Genomic DNA, 20,740 nt, shown 5'->3' on the forward strand with positions numbered 1-20,740 from the left:
CTAAAAGTTCCCCCAAGCATTTTAGTGTGGTCAAGGTTGAGGTCAGCTGGTCTTGGGTTCAACTCATGTGAAGAAGGGGCCAGCCTCAAAGAAAGAGGTCCCAGCAGACAACCAGTCGTCACCTGGTTTTGTTGCTGTTGTTCAGTCACTAAGTTGTGTCCAACTCTTTGCAACCCCATGGACTGCAGCACACCAGGCTTCCCTGTTCTTCATCATCTCCCAGGGTTTGTTCAAACTGTGACCACTGAATCAGTGATGCCATCCAACCATCTCATCCTCTGTCACCCCCTTCTCCTTCACCGGGTTTTACCACTTTCAATTTTCCCCACCAGTCAGGCCACATGCTAAAGGCAATTTACTGCCACCCCTCATTTCAGTGACCATTCGCAACATAGAAAATGAGCAGGAGAACTCTTCCTCCTCTGCCCCTCACCCCAGCTCCCGACACAGAGTTGTGTTCATAACAGGCTGTTAACAGGCTGATTAACAATGGTGAGTTTTCCTTCCTCACTCTGACCCAAAAAAGGTGCTAATAAAGCAATTATTGCACCAAAGAGAAGAGGAGCAAGGGGTCCAGAGTATGCAATGACTGAACAGCACTGAGCCCTAAGTATGTTGCAGTCTACTGATAAAACAACATTAAGGATGGGCCAACAGAGGAACAGAGCTTCTTTCAAAATTCTTAATGGTAAGTGAGCAAACTGCAGTTTTCTTTCAGTCACTGGATTCAATGTGTTCGAGTTATGAAAGTCAGACCAAAATAATATACAACCACAGATAGTTTAGCCTTTTATCTTTACTTTTAACCTACAAAGTGTAAAGTGTTCATAAAAGATTTTAATAAATATAGTAAGGCTTCAGGTGATCACCGTATTGAGTGGAAGAGTTTGCTTTCTAACATACTACAGCTGATACCCAGAATCTTTAAAACCAAAACCGTTCACCACCTTACAGTGAATGATACACATCGCTTGCCCGTTTTGTTTCCCAGCTCGAGGTAACTCTGCACTGTCTTCCACCCATCTCTGATGCACAGAGAAGGACACAAAATATCTGGACAGGTTCAGAGAATGCAAGTCTCTTGATTGGTGTGGCCTGAAAGGTTTACTTTCTCAGTACACTTTTTTTACTGAGTCCCCTGGACAATTAGTAATGCAGCTTACAAATAAATAAAGCTCAACCAAGTGGCTCTGAAGCTCATGAAACAGCAAGAAAGGCAGCGGAAGGTCCTGAGGAAGGGCAGTAGTGAAATGTGAGCTCTCACACACTGCAAACCGGAAGCAAACCCCACCAGCAGAAAAGTAACTAGCTATATACAAGCTGTTTCATCTTGCCCAGAATACAAGAGGTCTTCTCCAGGGATTCTCTCATTATTCTCTCAGTATAACCCCTTGGCCACAGGGTCTCAGGACCGGGGTGTGAGGAGACTGCTGAGCACCTCCAGATCACTCAGCAGAAAGTGGCCCTCCAAACAGACCACGGCCCCCACGCCCAGGCACATGTCCCCGCCTGCAAATTAAGCTGGCAGTGCTGGTCCCACAGGCTCGAGGACGGCCCACAGAAGAGAAGCCCGTGCTGACAGTGGCCTGCCTCCTGCATCCTTTAGATGGACTCCAGGATCCAGTCGCCGCTGGAGAGTGGGGAGACGGGCAGCGTCAGGTCCCTTGGGGGGCCTCGCTCCTTCCCATCCTGGATGGAGTTCTGCTCCTGGAAATATTCGTCCTCTTCATCGAAGAAGCCGTTCTCCAGAGCGTAAGTGCTGTCTGGGCTGGCCGCTGCCTGGCAGGCTCCCTTGTATTCCTGGATGGACTCATAGAGGCTGTACAACTGGCAGAGCAAGGACATGTCCAGCTGTCGGAGGCCAACCTTGAGGGAAGGGGCAGGGAGGTAAAAGCGAGAAGTCAGCAACAGAGTGAAATCTTAGCGGTGCTCTCAGTCAGCAATCTGCCCGTGCCGGCATGTTCTTTCCACATGGCCAGTGACTCAGAGCATCACTTGAATGCTCTGGCTCTTCAGTTTTGAGAAAACCTTAATTATGCAATGCCCACACCTCAGACGTTACCCAACATGTCAGGGAACAACCACATGTGTGGGGCAGCGAGCCTGGCCTGCAGAACATCGCCTGGTGATCTGGCCCGCCCTGCAGAGCAATAGCCTTGCACATTTTGAAAGCCCCAGCCAGCTTCACTTTGGACACCAAGATGCAAGGGTGTCATCTCTTCCTGCTACGATTAGATTCAGAGAAGACCCCCACGTGCTCTCTCCTTCCTGGGGCAACAGTCTCTAACAGAACCAGCAGCTCAGCAGTTAGTGTCACACGCTGCCCCCTGGAGCACCCACCTCCAATCAGCTGGGTCTCCAGACTCACAAGGAGTCAGACTCCCTCTCCTTTGGAGAAGAGGACATCTCCTCCTAAGATGGCTGTGGGGTCACTCCCCAGAGAGAACCACCGAATAAGCCTTAGTAAGACCTGGGCCTCTACAGATTCCCCTGGGAACTATTTCCCCAAGTGATAACAGAACAAAGAACATTTCAAAGTCACACATTTATCTTCAAGTTCCTCCCTCCCCCAGGGGCCCATCCCAGGGAAAAGAGAATAGTCAGGACAGGAAATTGCATCAATCCCAGAGAGAGAAGGGTTAATTCATCTAGAAATGCAGCGCAGACCAGCACATCTACTACTCTCTCCAGTGCGTGAGAACCACTCTTGTGAAGCCTGCAGACTCTGACTCCGGCCCAGGTCCAGGGCCACTGGGAATGGGGACGCCGAGCAAGCTGCTGAGCAGTCAACCTCAGGGACTCTCAAGATGGGAAACTCTAAACAGATGCCAGGAGACCTGCCCTGGGCCCTTCTGCTTCTGGGCTCTCAAGCAAGTTATTTATCATCTCTATGCCTTGATGACAAAATGAAATAATTTCTCTTAATCTATTGGGAGGATTAAATGAACTATCAACTATTTTAATAAACAGCAATCAAATGTCTCCCACGTACCAAGCACTACACTAAAGCACTCAAGATGCAAGGGAAATATGTGTAACATATGTATATGTATGTGTGTAACATATTTATATATAAATATGTATAACACAGGGAATATGTGTTTTTTTCAGTCTAACTTTATTGAGGCTTTCAATGGCTAAGTTGAAGATCTCTCTTGGTAAATGTCACAGTGCACTTGGAAATATGTGGGTTATTTTCCAATATCTTTTGATACAGATGTCTAACATAATTCCACAGTGATATGAGAACAGACTGTATGATTTCAATACCTTTAGACCATGAAATCTTTGCACCTTGTTTTATGTCCCCGGATATGTTTCAGTGTCTCCTAGTTTACACTGTATGAGAACTTGAATAGAATTTGTATCCTACTGTTGTATGAAAATTGTATAAATCTTAATTATGTTGAATTGGTTCACAGTGTTTTTTCTGGTCTACTATATCCCTCTGCTTCTCTGTATATTTATTCCATTAATTTTTGAGAGTTTTATATTAAAACCCCAACTAAAAAGCTTAATTTATCTACTTAAAACAATAATTGTAATATATAGTGGTGTGTGATGAAAGTGAAAGAGGAGACTGAAAAAGTTGGCTTAAAGCTCACATTCAGAAAACTAAGATCATGGCATCTGGTCCCATCACTTCATGGCAAATAGATGGGGAAACAGTGGCTGACTTTATTTTTCTGGGCTCCAAAATCACTGCAGATGGTGCCTGCAGCCATGAAATTAAAAGACGCTTACTCCTTGGAAGGAAGCTTCTGACCAACCTAGACCGCATATTAATAAGCAGAGACATTACTTTGTCAACAAAGATCCATCTAGTCAAGGCTATGGTTTTTCCAGTAGTCTTGTATGGATGTGAGAGTTCGACTATAAAGAAAGCTTAGCGCAAAAGAACTGATGCTTTTGAACTGTGGTGCTGGAGAAGACTCTTGAGAATCCCTTGGACTGCAAGGAGATCCAACCAGTCCATCCTAAAGGAAATCAGTCCTGGGTGTTCATTGGAAGGACTGATACTGAAGCTGAAACTCCAATACTTTGGACACTTAATGCAAAGAACTGACTCATTTGAAAAGACCCTGATGCTGGGAAAGATTGAGGGCAGGAGAAGGGGATGACAGAAGACGAGATTGTTGGATGGCATCACCGACTCAATGGACATGGGTTTGGCTGGACTCCAGGAGTTGGTGATGGACAGGGAGGCCTGGGTGCTGCGGTTCTGGGGTTGCAAAGAGTTGGACACGACTGAGCGACTGAACTGAACTGATAGTGGAACGATATGTAACCTTGGTCTGTATTTTCCAAGTCTCCTGTAAATGTGTTATCACACTTTAATAATTTAAAAAATAAAAAATATTTTAAAAATTATTAAAAATAAATATTAATATTTATTAATAAATATATTTTTAAAAGAAACACAGAGCATGTCAAAGGATTTAGTCTTTATAATTACCCGGCAATGATATTTTCTACACAAGAGAAGCTATCCGGTGACAAGACTAAATTCCAGGTCACTCTTCACACCGTCAACCACTCTTATTCACCAGCGACCTCTCTGGTACAGCTGAACAGACCACGGAAACGGAGCCACTCACACTGATCTGGCGTATTAGCCAAGACACTCAAAAGGAAGACCCAGATAGAGAGGCAGATCCTGTTGTTTCTGGCGTGATTCCTGTCCTTCCAGAATTCCTTCTATGGTAGAACTTCTAAAGAAGCTGTTCCCAGGAAGAGACTTCCAGGACGCTGGGGGTGTGGCCTCCAGGCACGCTCCGCCCCAAGGCATCCTACTTTCAAAGTTAATGGGCTATTTTGTTGTTGTTAAGTTGCTAAGCCTTGTCCAACTCTCTGTGACCCCATGAACAGCAGCCCACCAGGCTCCTCTGTCCATGGGATTCTCCAGGCAAAAATACTGGAGTGGGTTGCCATGCCCTCCTCCAGGTGATCTTCCTGACCCAGGGATCAAACCCGAATCTCTCATGTCTCCTGCAATAGCAGGTGGGTTCTTTACCTCTAGCGAACCCAAAACTGTAAAGGAAAAAGTAGTAGAGCGATGTGCTATTGGCCCAGGTCTGCCACTCTCCTGGACCACTGGAGGTGGGCACAGGTGATTGCAGAAGCCCTGACTTCCCTCAACACCGTGCTGGCCCGAGTGCGGCTCCAGGTTGTTCTCCTTAGGTGCTGAAGTGTCCAAGGCATTCCCAGGCCTATGTGGGAAATGCACAGGCTGGGGGTTGGATCATAACCTGGACCTTTCTGCACTGTGGCAGCCGGTGACTCACAAAGCTGCCTTGTCATCGGGCGGAACGCTGGCCTAGAAACCAAGTCTGACCCACCTAGGAATACAGCAGAGCCCTATACACGCCTGTTACACAAGCCAACAGATGCCGAGGGTTTGGACTAATTTGACAGGGATTTAAACACAGCACATGTGCACGCCCACAGCCTGGCTTCTCAGGGCCTCCTTCAGACATGAGATTCAGCTTCCTCTGGTTCACCAGCAACCCTCCAGATTAGCCAGGAGGACAGGAGCTAAGTACATACAGGAGCAATCTAGCTTCCCACCCAGGACACCTCTTCCCCTGCTGAGGTAGTTTAAACATTTTCACCTGAATTTTCTACAGGTAAACTGAAAATCCCTAGGCGGCATCCTATAATCTGACCTGGAACAATTCTCCCTGTTCCTCCTCCACCGGTCAGCGAGGTCCCTTCATCCTGATTGTCCCCTGGCTCTGTGTTTTTTTTTTTAAATAGCGTCAGATTCATTTTATTTAATTCTCCAAGTTTTTTCCTTACCTTTTTTTATTTTTTTAAATTGGGAGATAATTGTTTCCCACTGCATCCCGGGCTTCCCAGGTGGCCCAGTGGTTAAGAATCTGCCTGCCAATGCAGGAGAGACGGCTCGATCCCTGATCCAGGAAGATCCCACACGCCATGCAGCAACTAAGCCCATGCGCCACAACTTTTGAGCTTGTGCTGTAGAGCCTGCAAGCCTCAGCTACGGAAACCCTAGCGCCCTAGAGCCCATGCTCCACAATGAGAGAGGCCACTGCAACAAGAAGCCTGCACACCGCAACTAGAGAACGTCCGCATGTAGCAATGAAGACCCAGCGCAGCAACAAATAAATAAATATATCTATTTTTTAAAGTGCAACACCAGCTCCCCCTCCTCTTCTGACTTGGATGGACTCAGTCACCAGTGCTCCTCACCTTCCCTCACCATCTCTGCCTGTCTCATGGCGATGATCACTCTCTACCTTTGCTGTGGGTGCACATGGTCTTCCTTCTACTTGAGGACACACCCAGAAGGCACGGACCCATCTCCCCCTTGGGTCCCTCAGCACCCAGTGCAGACCCTGGTGGAGGAAACTCAGACACTGGTGACCAAGGGAAAGCTATAGAGACCCCGATGCCTTCCCAGAGAACGCCTCGTGATGAAGTGGCCTGGCAGTGGGTTTGGGATCCACAGGCCCCTGGCTCCACCCCAAGGTGCCCCTGAGGAAAGCCACAGGCCACATGGTTCTCGCCATGTCATCAGAAAAGCACTCACCTCTTGCCTGACAGGAGAAGAGACAAACGAAGATTCCTTCCTGAGTGCTCACTGCAGAGCCCACAGCTGGGAGGCAGGGACAGAGAGCAGGCTCTCAACAGGAGGGCATGAGGCTCGGGGGTGTGGGAAGCAGAAAGAAGGCCTGGCCACAGAACTAAACTGCAGTTACGTTTTAGGACATGATTAAATCACCCACAAACAAGAACTTCTCATCTTTCCGGAAAAAAAGTGGGCAGAGGCAGGGGCACACGCCCTCAGCAAGCCCACTATCCCTCACCTCTGTCCTCATCCTGCTGCAGAAGCCCGTCACCTTAGTGATGTGTTCCCCAAAGGACAGGCGCTGAGTCACAGCTGCATTCAGAAAACACAGCTCTTTCCTGAAAACCCAGTTGAAAAATTCAGACAGCCTCATTTTAGAAAAGTACAGAATTCTTAGACCCTGTAATTTATAGCCCCTTGTTGTAGACTTCTGAGACAATCAAGAATAAGCCACTCATCTCCACGCTTTAAACTGCTGGCCTGACTCCTTCCTCTCTCTGTTCAGGCTTCCTGCTTCCTTCCTGATCCTGTCCCACAAACAGAGCTCCCTGCACCCCGCTTGCTGTACACACAGGTGGCTCACTCATCCCCAGCATCTCCAACAATAGGGCCAAACAATCCTGAACCACCCTCAAAACAGTTTCAAAACTCACAATGGGCTGGCCGCATGTATACACCTCAAACAGGATGGTGGTTCCCAGCTGGGTTTCGGGTCACCAAGTCTCTGAATATCCCTGGAAGGTGATGTTAAGGAGGAAGTTCTTCCTGACTTTTAGATGATAACAGAAATGTTACCATTAGGATACGAGGCTTAGGAGATGAAAGAGAACTGTGGTGGGAAATTAACTGATTGAAAACAAAGCATCATGAAAAATTTTAGGAAGTTTTTAGGAGTAAAAAATATACTTAAGAAAAATAGTCTGTTTTATTTAAGAAGCTAAAAGCCACCAGGGAAGCCCAAAAACAAAAGTTGGGGGTAATTCTCGTGCTTGTATGAAGCTCTTTTATGTCTGTCTTTTTCAAGAGACATAAAAGCAACTTTTTCTGAAATATAGCAATGAGTAGAAAACAAGACAAACATACAAGAAGATGGTCTTACCCAGGTCCAGATAGGAAATTGGGCCCAGGGTGGGGGCAGGGGAGTAAATCTGGTGCCAGCACAGTTTAGTCCCAGTGATCACACTGGGGTCACACTGGGGTCACACTGGGGTCACTCTGCAATGAGCTTCTCCCGTGCCAGTCCACTATTTCCTCCTACTGTGATTCCTCAACCATAAGATGAAAGATACCCCACCTCACATGGTACAAGGGATGCATAGGTCTGAAGTTAAGCTACAGAATCAGGAACAGGGGGCCCCAAAATATGGAGACAGATGCAGAAAAAGTCTGGTGGGTGAACATTTAGTTTGAAACGTAACGGATGATAGAAACTTGACTGAAAAAATTATAGTCATACAATAAAAGGGTTTCTGTAGTGGCTCAGTGGTCAAGAATCTGCCTGCAATGAAGGAGACTCAGGTTTGATCCCTGGTTGGGAAGATCTCCTGGAGAAGCAAATGGCAACCCACTCCAGTATTCTTGCCTGGGAAATCCCATGGACAGAGGAGCCTGGTGGGCAACAGTCCATGGGGTCGCACGAGTCAGACATGACTTAGCAACTGAACACACACACACATACAATAAAAACCAGGCAGTTACTTAAAAGAGCAGCTCTCTAAGTACAAGAGTAGATCACTGACCAACGCACACCATTAGGCAGAAAAGTTCAAGGTACAGAATAGTACGCTGAGTAGGACCTCACTTTATACATTATCCATACACACATACAAGCTTTTGACTAGAAGAGAAAATGTCTGTGAGCAGAATTCACTTCTGCAAAGTGGGACTGGATATTTACAGCCTTCTGTACTGCTAAAAAAATTTTTTTCCAACAAGCATGTTACTCTTAATTTTAAAAACTAGTTATAATAAAGTATATAACTTATGTGCATTGGTGGTAGGGCTGCACGCTTGTAAAACCTCTCAGCAGGACTCACTGGCAATATCTATCAAAAGCCTTAAAATATCATGTAACTTTTAACCAGCTAACCAGTTCATCACTAGTGACTCTGGAGTAGAAAATCTCAGCTGTACACAAATAGGTAATCCTCATCCTTGTTTTGTGAAGTAGGTGTGGATTCTGTTATGAGGAAACTGAGCCCTGAAAGATGCAGGCCCTTCACTAAGAGCAGGGGCTGCAGCCGGGTGGTAGGGCTCCAGCATGCGTGCCCGACCATCAGCCTGCACTGCCCACACAGACTACGCTGGGAGAGGGCGCCATGTCATCTGGGGGCCGCAAGCTGCTGAGATCACAAGTGACTCTTATTATTAGCCTTTCTGAATTTTCTCTGGTGGCTCAGATGGTAAAGGACCTGCCTGTAATGCAGGAGACCTGGGTTCGATCCCTGGGTTGGGAAGATCCCCTGGAGAAGGGAATGGCAACCCACTCCAGTACTCTTGCCTGGAGAATCCCATAGACACAGGATCCTGGTGGGCTACAGTCCATGCGGTCACAAGAGTTAGACATGACTGAGTGACTAACACTTTGACTTTCACCTTTCTGAGTTTTCCAGATTTTCTACTATGAATATGCATTAACTCATAATGAACCTTTAAAAACATAATAAATGGCTTGTAAATTTATTTTAGACAATACTATTAGTAAATGCCCCAAATTTAATGAGTGTCTAGTATGCATCCGCAGGACTGGAATGTAATTAAAGATTGCAGTGACTGACTTAATGGATCATAACCTGATTTCTGAATAAAGGATGTGTTGACAGAACGCTGACCTGCATGCTGTTTAAAAAAAAAAGACCAAAGAGAAAAGCTTCATCAGTGTTGATCTAACAGAGAAAGAGCTATGAACTCAGCTGCCTGAGCTGGCCGGAGATACTCCTGCAGGACCCCAAGCTCCCAGGTGAACTGTGATTCTGGGCTCCCTAAGCAGGCTTCCATCAGTCACTCGGCTCCTCCCCAGGGGGTATGCATCTGTCAACCTCATCTCCTGTTAATGCTGCAGCCCCACCGAGCTGAGGACTGCCTCAAAAGAGCCCTGGTGATTCAGAGAGAGCAAGCAGACCAGGTGCTACACCTGAAGGTGCCCACACCGATGGATGGAGCCCATTCTGCAGCTCAGCAGTGCGAGTGAAGACATCCTTGTCCATCTCTAACCTACAATAATGGTTGTACCAATGAAGCCCATTTCCTCTCATTCTGTCCTATGCAGAAAAGGAAAAAGAAAAAAAGCAATTGACCACTGTCTTTAAGACATGTCTTTGCACATTCCTTTATTTTCTTTCCCAATTACAAAAATAAAATATTCTAACTGTATTAAAAATTCAATGGCTCATAATTATATAGTCTTCCCTAATTTCATATCCTAATGCAGCAATCTTAAAGTGTTTTGGTCTTGGTTGGGACCCCTTTAGACTCTTAAAATTACTGAAGGTCCCAAAGAGCTCCTATTTATGTAAATTATATGTATCAATAGTTACCTTATTAGAAATGAAAATTGAGAAACTCTCATATAAAGCCATTCAAAAACACGACACCCACTGCTAACATATATCACATTTTTATAAATGAGATTGTGTAAGAAATCTTTTTAATGTCTGGCTTATCTTCTTCTGTACTTGATCTCTCATAACATACTCTTTTGGTTTAAATAAACCTGGCCTCACATAGATATGTACTTGGGAAAAAGGAGTATTTAAACCACCTTTCAAGTTAACAGTGGATATTATTGTTTGGCACTATCCTTAAGCTGGCTCCAGTGTGGAATTTGAAACTATGCCAATGAGCTTTTAACACTGTTTCATTAAAATCCACCAGTCTTGCATTTTGAATGGATCTTTTAACCATGCACCAAGCATTAGTTATATGAAAAATGTGGAAAATTGATTCACTGAATGTAGACCTTCCAAATATTGATATATTTCCTTAGGTACTATTTTGGAAAGTCACATTTGCCCATATGATCACCACCTAATTATGGACACTCCCACAAAAGGATTTGGGAACCCATAGGTGTCCTCAGACCATAATTTAAGAACTACTGTTCTAAACATATCCACTTTTAGCTGTTTAGCTGTTTACCTCCCTCAAGACACAATGCACATACAAATGTATATATGTACTGTTTTGTAATTTACTTTTCCAAACCTTGAACACGTATGTTCATTTACATAGTTACCACATTCTTTTCAACAATTGTATAATATTCTATCACTGTTATATATTATTATTATAGAATACTACTATATATCACTGCAAAAGATATTCCTATATAAGTACTGTTATTCCCTTGGGTGACTATTTCTGTAAGAAAATTTTTTTAAATTATGAAAATGAAATTGCAGGGGAGAGGGCAGAGAAGGGAAATGGGATGCTTTCCTTCCAATCCCTCAATTCTGGGATCACAAACAGTGGACTATTCATCAAGGATGTGTCAAAGGCCTGCAAGTTCATTACTTAAGATGATGAATGCACACATGAATGCAGTTGATTCTAAAAATCAAGTGGGACTAGAGGAAAAAGCATGACTTAACTAATGACACATGGGAATTCAACACCCATTTGAAGGTTAGTTTGCATTTTGTCATTTTCTTGAATGATAACTAATTGAAATTGCCTCTCTGCAAGAGTAGATTCAGTAAAAGAGAAAATCTGAAGCTAAAAATCAGGAAACCAAGTTCTTGGACAATAAACAGAAAACTTCAGGTCAGTGTCTAGTGTTTTTAGACAACTGACATAAAAAGCAAGAGAAAGGGTTGGTGTCCACACGATATTAAAGGCCAGTGGCCATCCCCAGTTTCCTTTGACCAAGGCCAACCAAGAATCCTACACTGAGAGCTAACACTCTTATTCCAGATGGCACTGCATGGGCTTGACTTGAGACTGGCCTCCAACCATAAGCCCATTTAAAGACTCAAACCCCCTCTCTGAGACCCTGTTGTCTCATATAGGGTGAAGACTGAACTCTGCAGGGATCTGGGCTATTCAAGTTCATGGCCGTCTCCTAGTTTCTAGTTCACCACACAAGGCTGTCAGGCATTTAGGTGTTGTCTCAACTAAAATTAAAAGACCCTTACTCCTAGGAAGAAAAGCTATGACAAACCTAGACAGTGTATTAAAAAGCAGAGACATCCCTTTGCCAACAAACAAAGGTCCATACAGTCAAAACTATGGTTTTTTCTAGTAGTCATGTACAGATATGAGAGTTAGACCATAAAGAAGGCTGAATGCTGAAGAATTGATGCTTTCAAATTGTGGTTCTGGAGAAGACTATTCAGAGTCCCTTGGACCGCAAGGAGATCAAACCAGTCAATCCTAAAGGAAATCTACTCTGAATTTTCATTGGAAGGACTGATGCTGAAGTTGAAGCTCCAATACTTTGGCTACCTGATGGGAAGAGCCAACTCTTTGGAAAAGACCCTGGTGCTGGGAAAGATTAAAGGCGGGAGGATAAGGGGGCAACAGAGGATGAGATAGCAGGATGGCAGCATCGACTAGATGGACATGAGTTTGAGCAAGCCCCAGGAGATGGTGAAGGCTAAGGAAGCCTGGCGAGCTGCAGTCCATGGGGTGGCAAAAAGTTGGATACAACTTAGTGACTGAACAACAACTAAAATGCGGGAAAGTTAAGTGTTGCTGCTCTCAGGAATCAAACCGTTTTTCTCAGATTCAATTCTTCACCCAAACCATTGCAGTTCAGGAATTCAAAAGTTCTGTGTGGACAACTTCCCACTCACAGGTGGGTGACCAAAGCAACTATTGGATAGTTTGAAAAAAAGAAAAAATGAGGCAGAGAGTTTTCAAAGTTACTATTTAGAAAGGCGCTGCTGATGGTTTGAGAAGTGGAACTCAAGAATCCTCAGAGATCTACCATCTCCCGTCTCCATGTCTGAGGCTCTCTTTCTGTCTCTACACTTTCATATGACGCTTCTGAGGACCTAATAAGCTTGATGAGCTAAACTTACAGGGCTGCTGGGCAGTGGTCTCTGAAGAACCCAGGAAGGAAAGATGTGTGCCAGGATCCCTGTGGACTCTGAGAGTCACGTGTGTGCTTCAACCACATGCAAGGATTTGAAATGCCAACAAAGATCCTCTGAGCCAAGCTAGCCTGTCAGCATACCAGATAAAAATCTTTCAAATTGTGGGGCCCTTGAGGCCAAAGTATATTTATCCAGAAAGAGGTCTGCAGGGAATAAAATTGGTATAGCCACTATGCAGAACAGTATGGAGGTTTCTTAAAAAGCTAAATATAGAGCTACCATAGCACCCTGCAGTCCCACTCCTGGGCATATGTCTGGAGAAAAACATGATCTGAAAGGATACATGCACCCCAATGTTCGTTGCAGCACTGTTTACAATAGTCAAGACATGGAAGCAACCTAGATGTCCATCAACAGAGGAATGGATTAAGAAAATATGGAACATACACAATGGAATATTACTCAGCCATTAAAAAGAACAAAATAATGCCGTTTTCAGCAACATGGATAGACCTAGGGATTGTCATACTGAGTGAAGGAAGGCAGAGGACAAATATCGTATGACATCCCTTATAAGAAAGTAGAAGTGTTGGTCACTCAGTCATATCTGACTCTTTATGAGCCTATGGACTGTAGCCCTCCAGGCTCCTCTGTCCATGAGACTTCCCAGGCAATAATACTGGAATGGATTGCCACACCCTCTCCCAGGGTATCTTCCCAACCCAGGACTGAACCCAGGTCTCCTGCTTTGCAGGCAGATTGTTTACTGTCTGAGCCACCAGGGAAACCCAACATCCCTTATATGTGAAATATAACATGATACAAATGAACTTATTTACAAAACAGAAAAAAAAAACTCACAGCCTTAAAGAACAAATTTGTGGCTGTGGGGTGGGGTGTGGGGAGAATGAGGGGAAGGGACAGTGAGGGAGTTTGCAATTGACATGTACACTGCTATATTTTAAATGGATAACCAACAAGGACCTACTGTATGGCAGACGGAGCTCTGTCAACATTATGTGGGAGCCTGGATGCGAGGGAAATTTGGGGGAGATGGATACATGTGTAGGTATGGCTGAGTCCCTTCACTGTTCAGTTGAAACTATCACAACATTGTTTTGTTAATCGGCTATACCCCAATATAAAATAAAAAGTTAAAAAAGAAAAAATGTTTAAAAATACTAGCGATCTTATATTTTGGCTGTCCAGCAGTAGCCCCCTGCTCCATTTCTGCAAACTCTTCTTTCTTTTAGGGATGCCCAGCCCTGCACCCATCTGCAGAGTCACACCACCTTAGTAAATAAAACACCATCTTGGCCTCAGTCACCAATAGCTATCCAGACGCCCCAAGCTGGGCCCACTGGTATTCTTCCACACAGTATTTCCAAAGTGGCAGTAAGAAGCATGGCTGAAACTGGGAGTGTGGACACTGTAGACAGTCACATTCCAAAATGTAGCGGGGGGTGGAAAAAAGGAGGGTAAAGAAGATTACAGTAGTCTTCCTGGGTTCCCCACCAACCCTGGTTCTGGTCTGCCTCTGTACACATCCGGCCCTACAAGGCCCTCCTTTTGCAAGAGCTGGTTCAAACTGAGTCTCTATTATTAATAAAGTCTTCAGACATGAAAAGTGACACATGGTCTAAACTACAGCAATGGTACTCCTGTAAAGATGCCCACCTCCGCTAGATGTTATAAGCTCCTTAACACCTGGAGAGTTCAGCCCTATATCCTAGTTCAGCCCTGTATCCTCTACAGCACTTTATAACCAGCAGACACGTGGCAAACATCTGTCTGATACAATCCAAATATACTCTGTTGGGCGGGGTGGGGGGAAACAATCTGAACTTCTTGTTTTAAAGGATGCTTTCAGGTCTAAAGAGCAAAAAGCATCTGTCTGACCCTCACAGCTCTCCAAATGGGCTCGCTGGGGGAGGGGAAGGGAGCTCACAATGGCACAGAACTTCAGAGTAAGCCCATTACTAGCACAGGAAGTGCTGAAACTCCAGCGGACATCAGGACTCGCAAAGCACAGCAGGGCGTCACCCACACAGGCGCCCCTCAACACTAGCTCCCTGTGTTCTGCCCTGATCATCCGGCAATCAGTTATCTGCAGGCCAGGCTCTGCCAGCCTCCAGCTCCGCGTTCTGAAATGTTTAACATCCACTGATGCGACGGCAAACCACCTTCCCCCATAAGCAGCCACTTCTCCTGACTCCCTTATTGCTGTGATGACCCCCCCTTTCCCAATGATGAATGACTAAAGTTATTACTGCCACATTAATGGCACGCCATGGAGTTTGACATTTTAATATACACTGACCTAGAAAATACTTGCAACATGTGCCCCCCCACCCCCCATAGCAGTAAAACCCTATGATTTAACAGGGTCTTGGAGCCAGACACGTCTGGCTGAGATTGTCACATTAGGTGAGCTACTTAAATTCTGAATCCTATTTTTTAAAATGTAGACTTTCAGTATCTATCTCATGGAGAAGTTATAAAAATCAAATAAGATGATGTAAGGAAAACATTTACACTGTGCCTACCAGGAGATATCCCCAAATAGTAAAGTGATCAGGTGCTAGGACTGTAATTTTTAAAATATTATTTATTTATGGCCGTGACACATCTTGTTTGCCTCGAGGACTTCTCTCTAGTTGTGGTGCTTGGGCTTCTCGCTGCAGTGGCTGCCCTAGTTGCTGGGCACGGGCTCCAGCGCATATGGGCTTCAGGAATTGTGACATGTGGGCTCAGTGGGTGCAGCCCCCCGGGGTCTAGAGCACAGGCTTAATAGTCATGGCACATGGGCTTAGTTGCTCTACAGCATGTGGGATCTTCCCAGATCAGGGATTGAACCTATGTCTCCTGCACTGGCAGGCAGATTTTTTACTACTGACCCATTAGGAGACAGCAGCAGAAGATATTAAGAAGAGGTGGCAACAATATACAGAAGAATTATACAAAAAAGATCTGAATGACCCAGATAACCACGATGGTGTGATCACTCACCTAGAGCCAGACATCCTGGAATTCGAAGTCAAGTGGGCATTAGGAAGCATCACTACGAACAAAGCTAGTGGAGGCGATGGAATTCCAGTTGAGCTATTTCAAATCCTAAAAGATGATGCTATAAAAGTGCTGCAGTCAATATGCCAGTAAATTTGGGTCACAGGACTGGAAAAGGTTTTCATTCCAATCCCAAAGAAGGGCAATGCCAAAGAATGTTCAAACTACTGCACAATTACACTCATCTCACATGCTAGCAAAGTAATGCTCAAAATTCTCCAAGCCTGGCTTCAACAGTATGTGAATCGTGAACTTCTAAATGTTCACGTTGGATTTAGAAAAGGCAGAGGAACTAGAGATCAAATTGCCAACATCCGTTGGATCATTGAAAAAGCAAGAGAATACAGAAAAACATCTACTTCTGCTTTATTGACTATGCCAAAGCCTTTGACTGTGTGGATCACAATAAACTATGGAAAATTTTGAAAGAGATGGGAATACCAGAACACCTTACCTGTCTCCTGAGAAATATGTATGCAGGTCAAGAAGTAACAATTAGAACTAGACATGGAACAGACTGGTTGCAAGTCGGGAAAGGAGTACGTCAAGGCTACATATTGTCACCGTGCTTATTTAACTTATACGCAGAGTACATCATGTGAAATGCTAGGCTGGATGAAGCACAAGCTGGGTCAAGATTGCTGGGAGAAATATCAACAACTTCAGATATGCAGATGACACCACCCTTATGGCACAAAGGGAAGAAGAACTAAAGATCCTCTTGATGAAAGTGAAAGAGGAGAGTGAAAAAGTTGGCTTAAAACTCAACATTCAGAAAACTAAGATCGTGGCATCCAGTCCTATCACTTCATGGCAAATAGATGGGGAAACAACAGAAACAGAGACAGACTTCGTTTTTGGGGCTCCAAAATCACTGCAGATGGTGACTGCAGCCATGAAATTACAAGACGCTTGCTCCTTGGAAGAAAAGCTATGACCAACCTAGACAGCATATTAAAAAGCAGAGACATCGCTTTGCCAACAAAGGTCTGTCTGGTCAAAGCTATGATTTTTCCAGTCGTCATGTTTGGATATGAGGATTGGACTATAAAGAAAGCTGAGCACAGAAGAACTGATGCTTTTGAAGAAGCATGTTGGAGAAGATTCTTGAGAGTCCCTTGGACTGCAAGGAGATCCAACCAGTCAATCCTAAAGGAAATCACTGAATATTCATTCATTGGAAGGACTGATGCTGAAGCTGAAACTCCAATACTTTGACCACCTGATGCGAAGAACTGACTCATTGGAAAAGACCCTGATGCTGGGAAAGATTGAAGGCAGGAGGAGAAGGGGATGACAGAGGATGAGATGGTTAAATGGTACCACCAACTCGATGGACATGAGTTTGAGTAAGCTCCAGGAGTTGATGAAGGACAGGGAAGCCCGGCATGGGGCAGGCAGTCCATGGGGTGGCAAAGAGTTGGACTTGATTGAACGACTTCTCTGAACTGAACTGAGCCATCAGGGAAGCTCGACTGTAATTATTAATTGTTTTGCTTAGGGGCACTTTCCATTAAAAAACTTATTTCTGGGGGCTTCCCTGGTGGCTCAGTGGTAAAGAATCTGCCTGCCAATGCAGGAGACACGGGTTCAATCCCTGGTCCAGGAAGATCCCATACGCCACAGAGCAACTAAGTCCGTGCACCACAGCTACTGAGCCTGTGCTCTAGAGCCCAGGAGTGGCAACTACTGAGTCCACGTGCCACAACTACTGAAGCCTGAGCACCTCAGAGCCTGAGCTCTGCAAGAGAAGCCACCATAAGAAGCCCTCTCATTGCAGCTAGACAGTAGCCTGTGCTCACCACAACTAGAGAAAAGCCAGCACAGTCAAAAATAAATAACATAAATAAAATTATTAAAAAAAAAAAAGTCATCTCTGGCTCCTTATCATCACCATCCTGACTCTGATATTTACTCAGCAAGTCCTGTGGATTCTATTTCAATGAAGTGTCTCCCACGTGATTCTCGTTTCACATTCCGGGATCCCCAGGTTGCTGCAGGCTCTCATCTCTCCAAGCACATCTCCAGTACCTCCCAAGCTCAGCCAGCTCACCCCTCTAAGCACCCTGCGTTCACATTAACTCTTCGAAGCCAGTTCTCCAGCTTTACCTGTTCCTTTGCTACTCTTGAGGCTTTCCGCAGCCCACTTGGCCCCAACCGGTCCTCTCAGGTGGAATGTCCACGCCTGCCCTATTCCAACAGGAGCGCACGTCAGTCTGCATTTTCTATCACCCATTCTCTTCTTAAAATGCAGTCGCATTCAGAGGGCTTCCACACTACTGCTCCTGTGTGCTTGTATACTTTTTAAAAAGGAACTAACTACATTCTGCCAGGACTTCTTGTTAGTTCCCTGGGCATAGATTTGACCTAAGGCCTTCAAATTAAATAGATCAACACAGACTACTGGGCAGATAATTCAAGCACAAACTCTCAACTCTAATCTTGCAAGCCCCCACCCCCACCCTCATGGGAGCCTCAGTTTGAAGCGACCACTGAGACCCCACTGCCCTAAGTTAGTAAATCTCAAAAAGGCAAAAAAACCCCAGAATACTCCTAAAGACTTTGTGACACTCCTTGAAAGGGACTTGTCAAGGCCTGTAGCCATGTTTTGTTTTTATCTCAGCTAAATATCAGACGGCTGTTTTTTTCTTGTGTTTCCGATAGGCTGAGAGAGAGCTCTGGTCCAGGGCATAATTAGAAGGCCATGACTGTACTTTAGTTGCACCAGGAGGGACCTGGAAAAACACTTTTGGGAACAGCATGGTTACTCCCAAGTTACCACTTAGGAGTGTGCAAGACTCCAGAGCATGTTTATAAACCAGAGAGAGCTTCACAGGGGGAGTGGCCTGAGGTTTTCCTGTCTCTGGTCCCTTAAATTAACCAGGATGAGTCTTCCTATTTCACCCTCTTTATTTATGCTGCATCCAAGTTCAGACTCTAAAGATACTGGGTGTAGGCTTATCTAATGAAAATACAGCTTACCAGCTGTGCAATCCTGGTGTTGATTAATGCTGATTAATAAATAAAAACAGTTGGCTTGAAATTTAAGTCATTCTGTAAGAAGCTTAGAAAATCTTCTCAGGCAGAACTGGAAATCACTTCAGTGGCAGCCACAGAGTGGGAAGACAATACTGAATTGCTTAAAAGGTGTTAACGCTGTTTCTAGATTTAATTCTTACTTTTCAGGACAGACATTTTCCCGAAAGAAATGCAAAATTGAATTTTTCTAAATAATATCGTAATATACTTAAAGCATATTTAAAGGATTCCTATTATAAATTTAGGTGCCAACTTATTTGGGGGGATAAAAAAAATTTTTCATATATTAGATTTCCTTAATAAAGTACTTACCTGTAGGGGGTAATCTGCATTAGGTAAAAGGAAAGTGCAAATTCTAAACAGAGAGAGTGGCCAAGAAAGGTGATCAGAGGCCTGCAGGAGCGTTAGACGGTTTTTCTGTTGTCTTCTGAGCTGGCCTAAGCCTGGAGAAAGCTGGAGACCCTTGAGCTGCTTTCGGCTTCACTTTAACTCATTAGTCCTAGTCCACGAACACCTAACATACTTTCCAACGACCGAGAAAAACTAAGCCCCATTGTTTGCAGCCCAGGCACAACCTGAAGAACCCACATGGACTTCACCCACACGGCGAGGACTCCACCCCCCCAATCCTCTCTAGCGGGCTTGGGGAACCGGCCACCACGCGGAGACTATCAGGGTGAGGAGCCGCTCCGCTGTAATCCGATTCTGCACGCGCCCTGGGCGGGGGGGAAGGGGCGAGGGCTATTCCAATCCGCAGTCTACACTCGCGAGGACAAAAAGCTATTCTCTTCAGGGCAGGAAAACACAATTGCACACAGCTCTTAACCCCGCGGGCGCAGTGAAGGCCGCCCCCCGACCCCGGGACATGAGCTGCCCCCTGGGGAGGGGTGACCAGCCGCCCCCGGCCCGAGGCCAAGCGCTAGCCCCACGCAGCTCCTCATGGGTCTCTGAGCCAGCTGGGGCCAGACGAGGAGCGCCGGGTCTCCAGAAAACTGCCTTTTGAAAGGGGTACCTCCCTGGGCGAGGGTCCAGTAGTGGGCACAGAGAGGACAAGCAAAACGGGGTAGTTGAGAGGGCAGTTTCCCTCTTTACGCGTCGGCGCCTGGGGCCAAAGAGCCTGAGACGGGCGGGTGGTGCAGGGACTTCCGGCGAACTTTCCCAGAACTGCGAGCCCGGCTGGAAAGGACCCCCGCTCCGGCCCGCGGACCTCCCTTACCATCTCCTTGCGCAACAGGGCCAGCGCGGCGTCCAGGTTGGGGGGCTTGGCGGGCAGCGCCGCCGCCCTAGCCCCGCCGCCTCCCGCGCTCCCGCGGCTCAGCTCGTCCTGGATGCGGGACTTCTGCGCGTACAACCTCTCCAGGTGCCTCCAACCCCCCGACGCGCCGCCGCCCGACGCCGAGTGCAGCAGCCCGCTCAGGCTCTTGGGCAGCGGAGGCAGCCCGTCCACCCGCAGCCCGCGCACGGAGCCGGCAGCCCCGGCTCCGCTCATCCCGTCCGGCCTGACCGCGCGCTCTCCGGTCCGCAGCCGCAGCCACCGCCGCCGCCGCCGCCTGGGGCCCTTGCTCCCCAGCCCGCCCCCTTCCCGGGGGCGCTCCGCCCACTTCCCCTCCCCACCTCGCTGCCCTGCCCCGCGCCCCGCCCCGCCCCTCCCCGTGCCTCCACCCCCCACGCCCCGCCCCCTCTCAGCGCCCCCTCCCTGTGTCCCCTCCCCGCGCTCCGCCCCCATCCTCGCCCCGCCCCGTCCCCTCCCGTGCCCCCTCCCTGCGTCCCCGTCCCGCGCCCGCGCCCTCTTGGGGCCCCACCTCCCCGGCTTTCCTGCGGCCCCGCCCACTCACCCTCCACCCCTGCGTCCATCCCCGGGCCGGTCCCTGGCTCACCTTTAGCACCTCCTGGGACTCTCGCCTGCCGGCCCTCCTCGTGGAGTCGAGCCCTGCCCTGGCTGCCCCACTCCCGGCAAGGTGGGCTCCGCCAAGAGACCTCAAAGCTGCTTGTAATTACTGATAGGCGA

The 20,740-nt window shown here is 46.5% G+C and overlaps 1 protein-coding gene across 1 annotated transcript; it reads right to left on the reverse strand.

Moving 5' to 3' along the window:
* Positions 1-776: 776 nt before the first annotated feature.
* On the reverse strand, positions 777-20,312 carry FAM89A (family with sequence similarity 89 member A). The gene is made up of 2 exons (XM_006055547.3): positions 19,949-20,312; positions 777-1,866 (listed from the first exon to the last, which is right to left on the reverse strand). Exons 1-2 carry the CDS (start codon positions 20,219-20,221, stop codon positions 1,603-1,605), a joined length of 537 nt encoding a protein of 178 aa, XP_006055609.3. The 5' UTR covers positions 20,222-20,312; the 3' UTR covers positions 777-1,602.
* Between the last annotated feature and the right edge of the window lie 428 nt (positions 20,313-20,740).

Source organism: Bubalus bubalis, chromosome 4, assembly GCF_019923935.1.
Source record: "Bubalus bubalis isolate 160015118507 breed Murrah chromosome 4, NDDB_SH_1, whole genome shotgun sequence".
Lineage (NCBI taxonomy): Eukaryota > Metazoa > Chordata > Mammalia > Artiodactyla > Bovidae > Bubalus > Bubalus bubalis.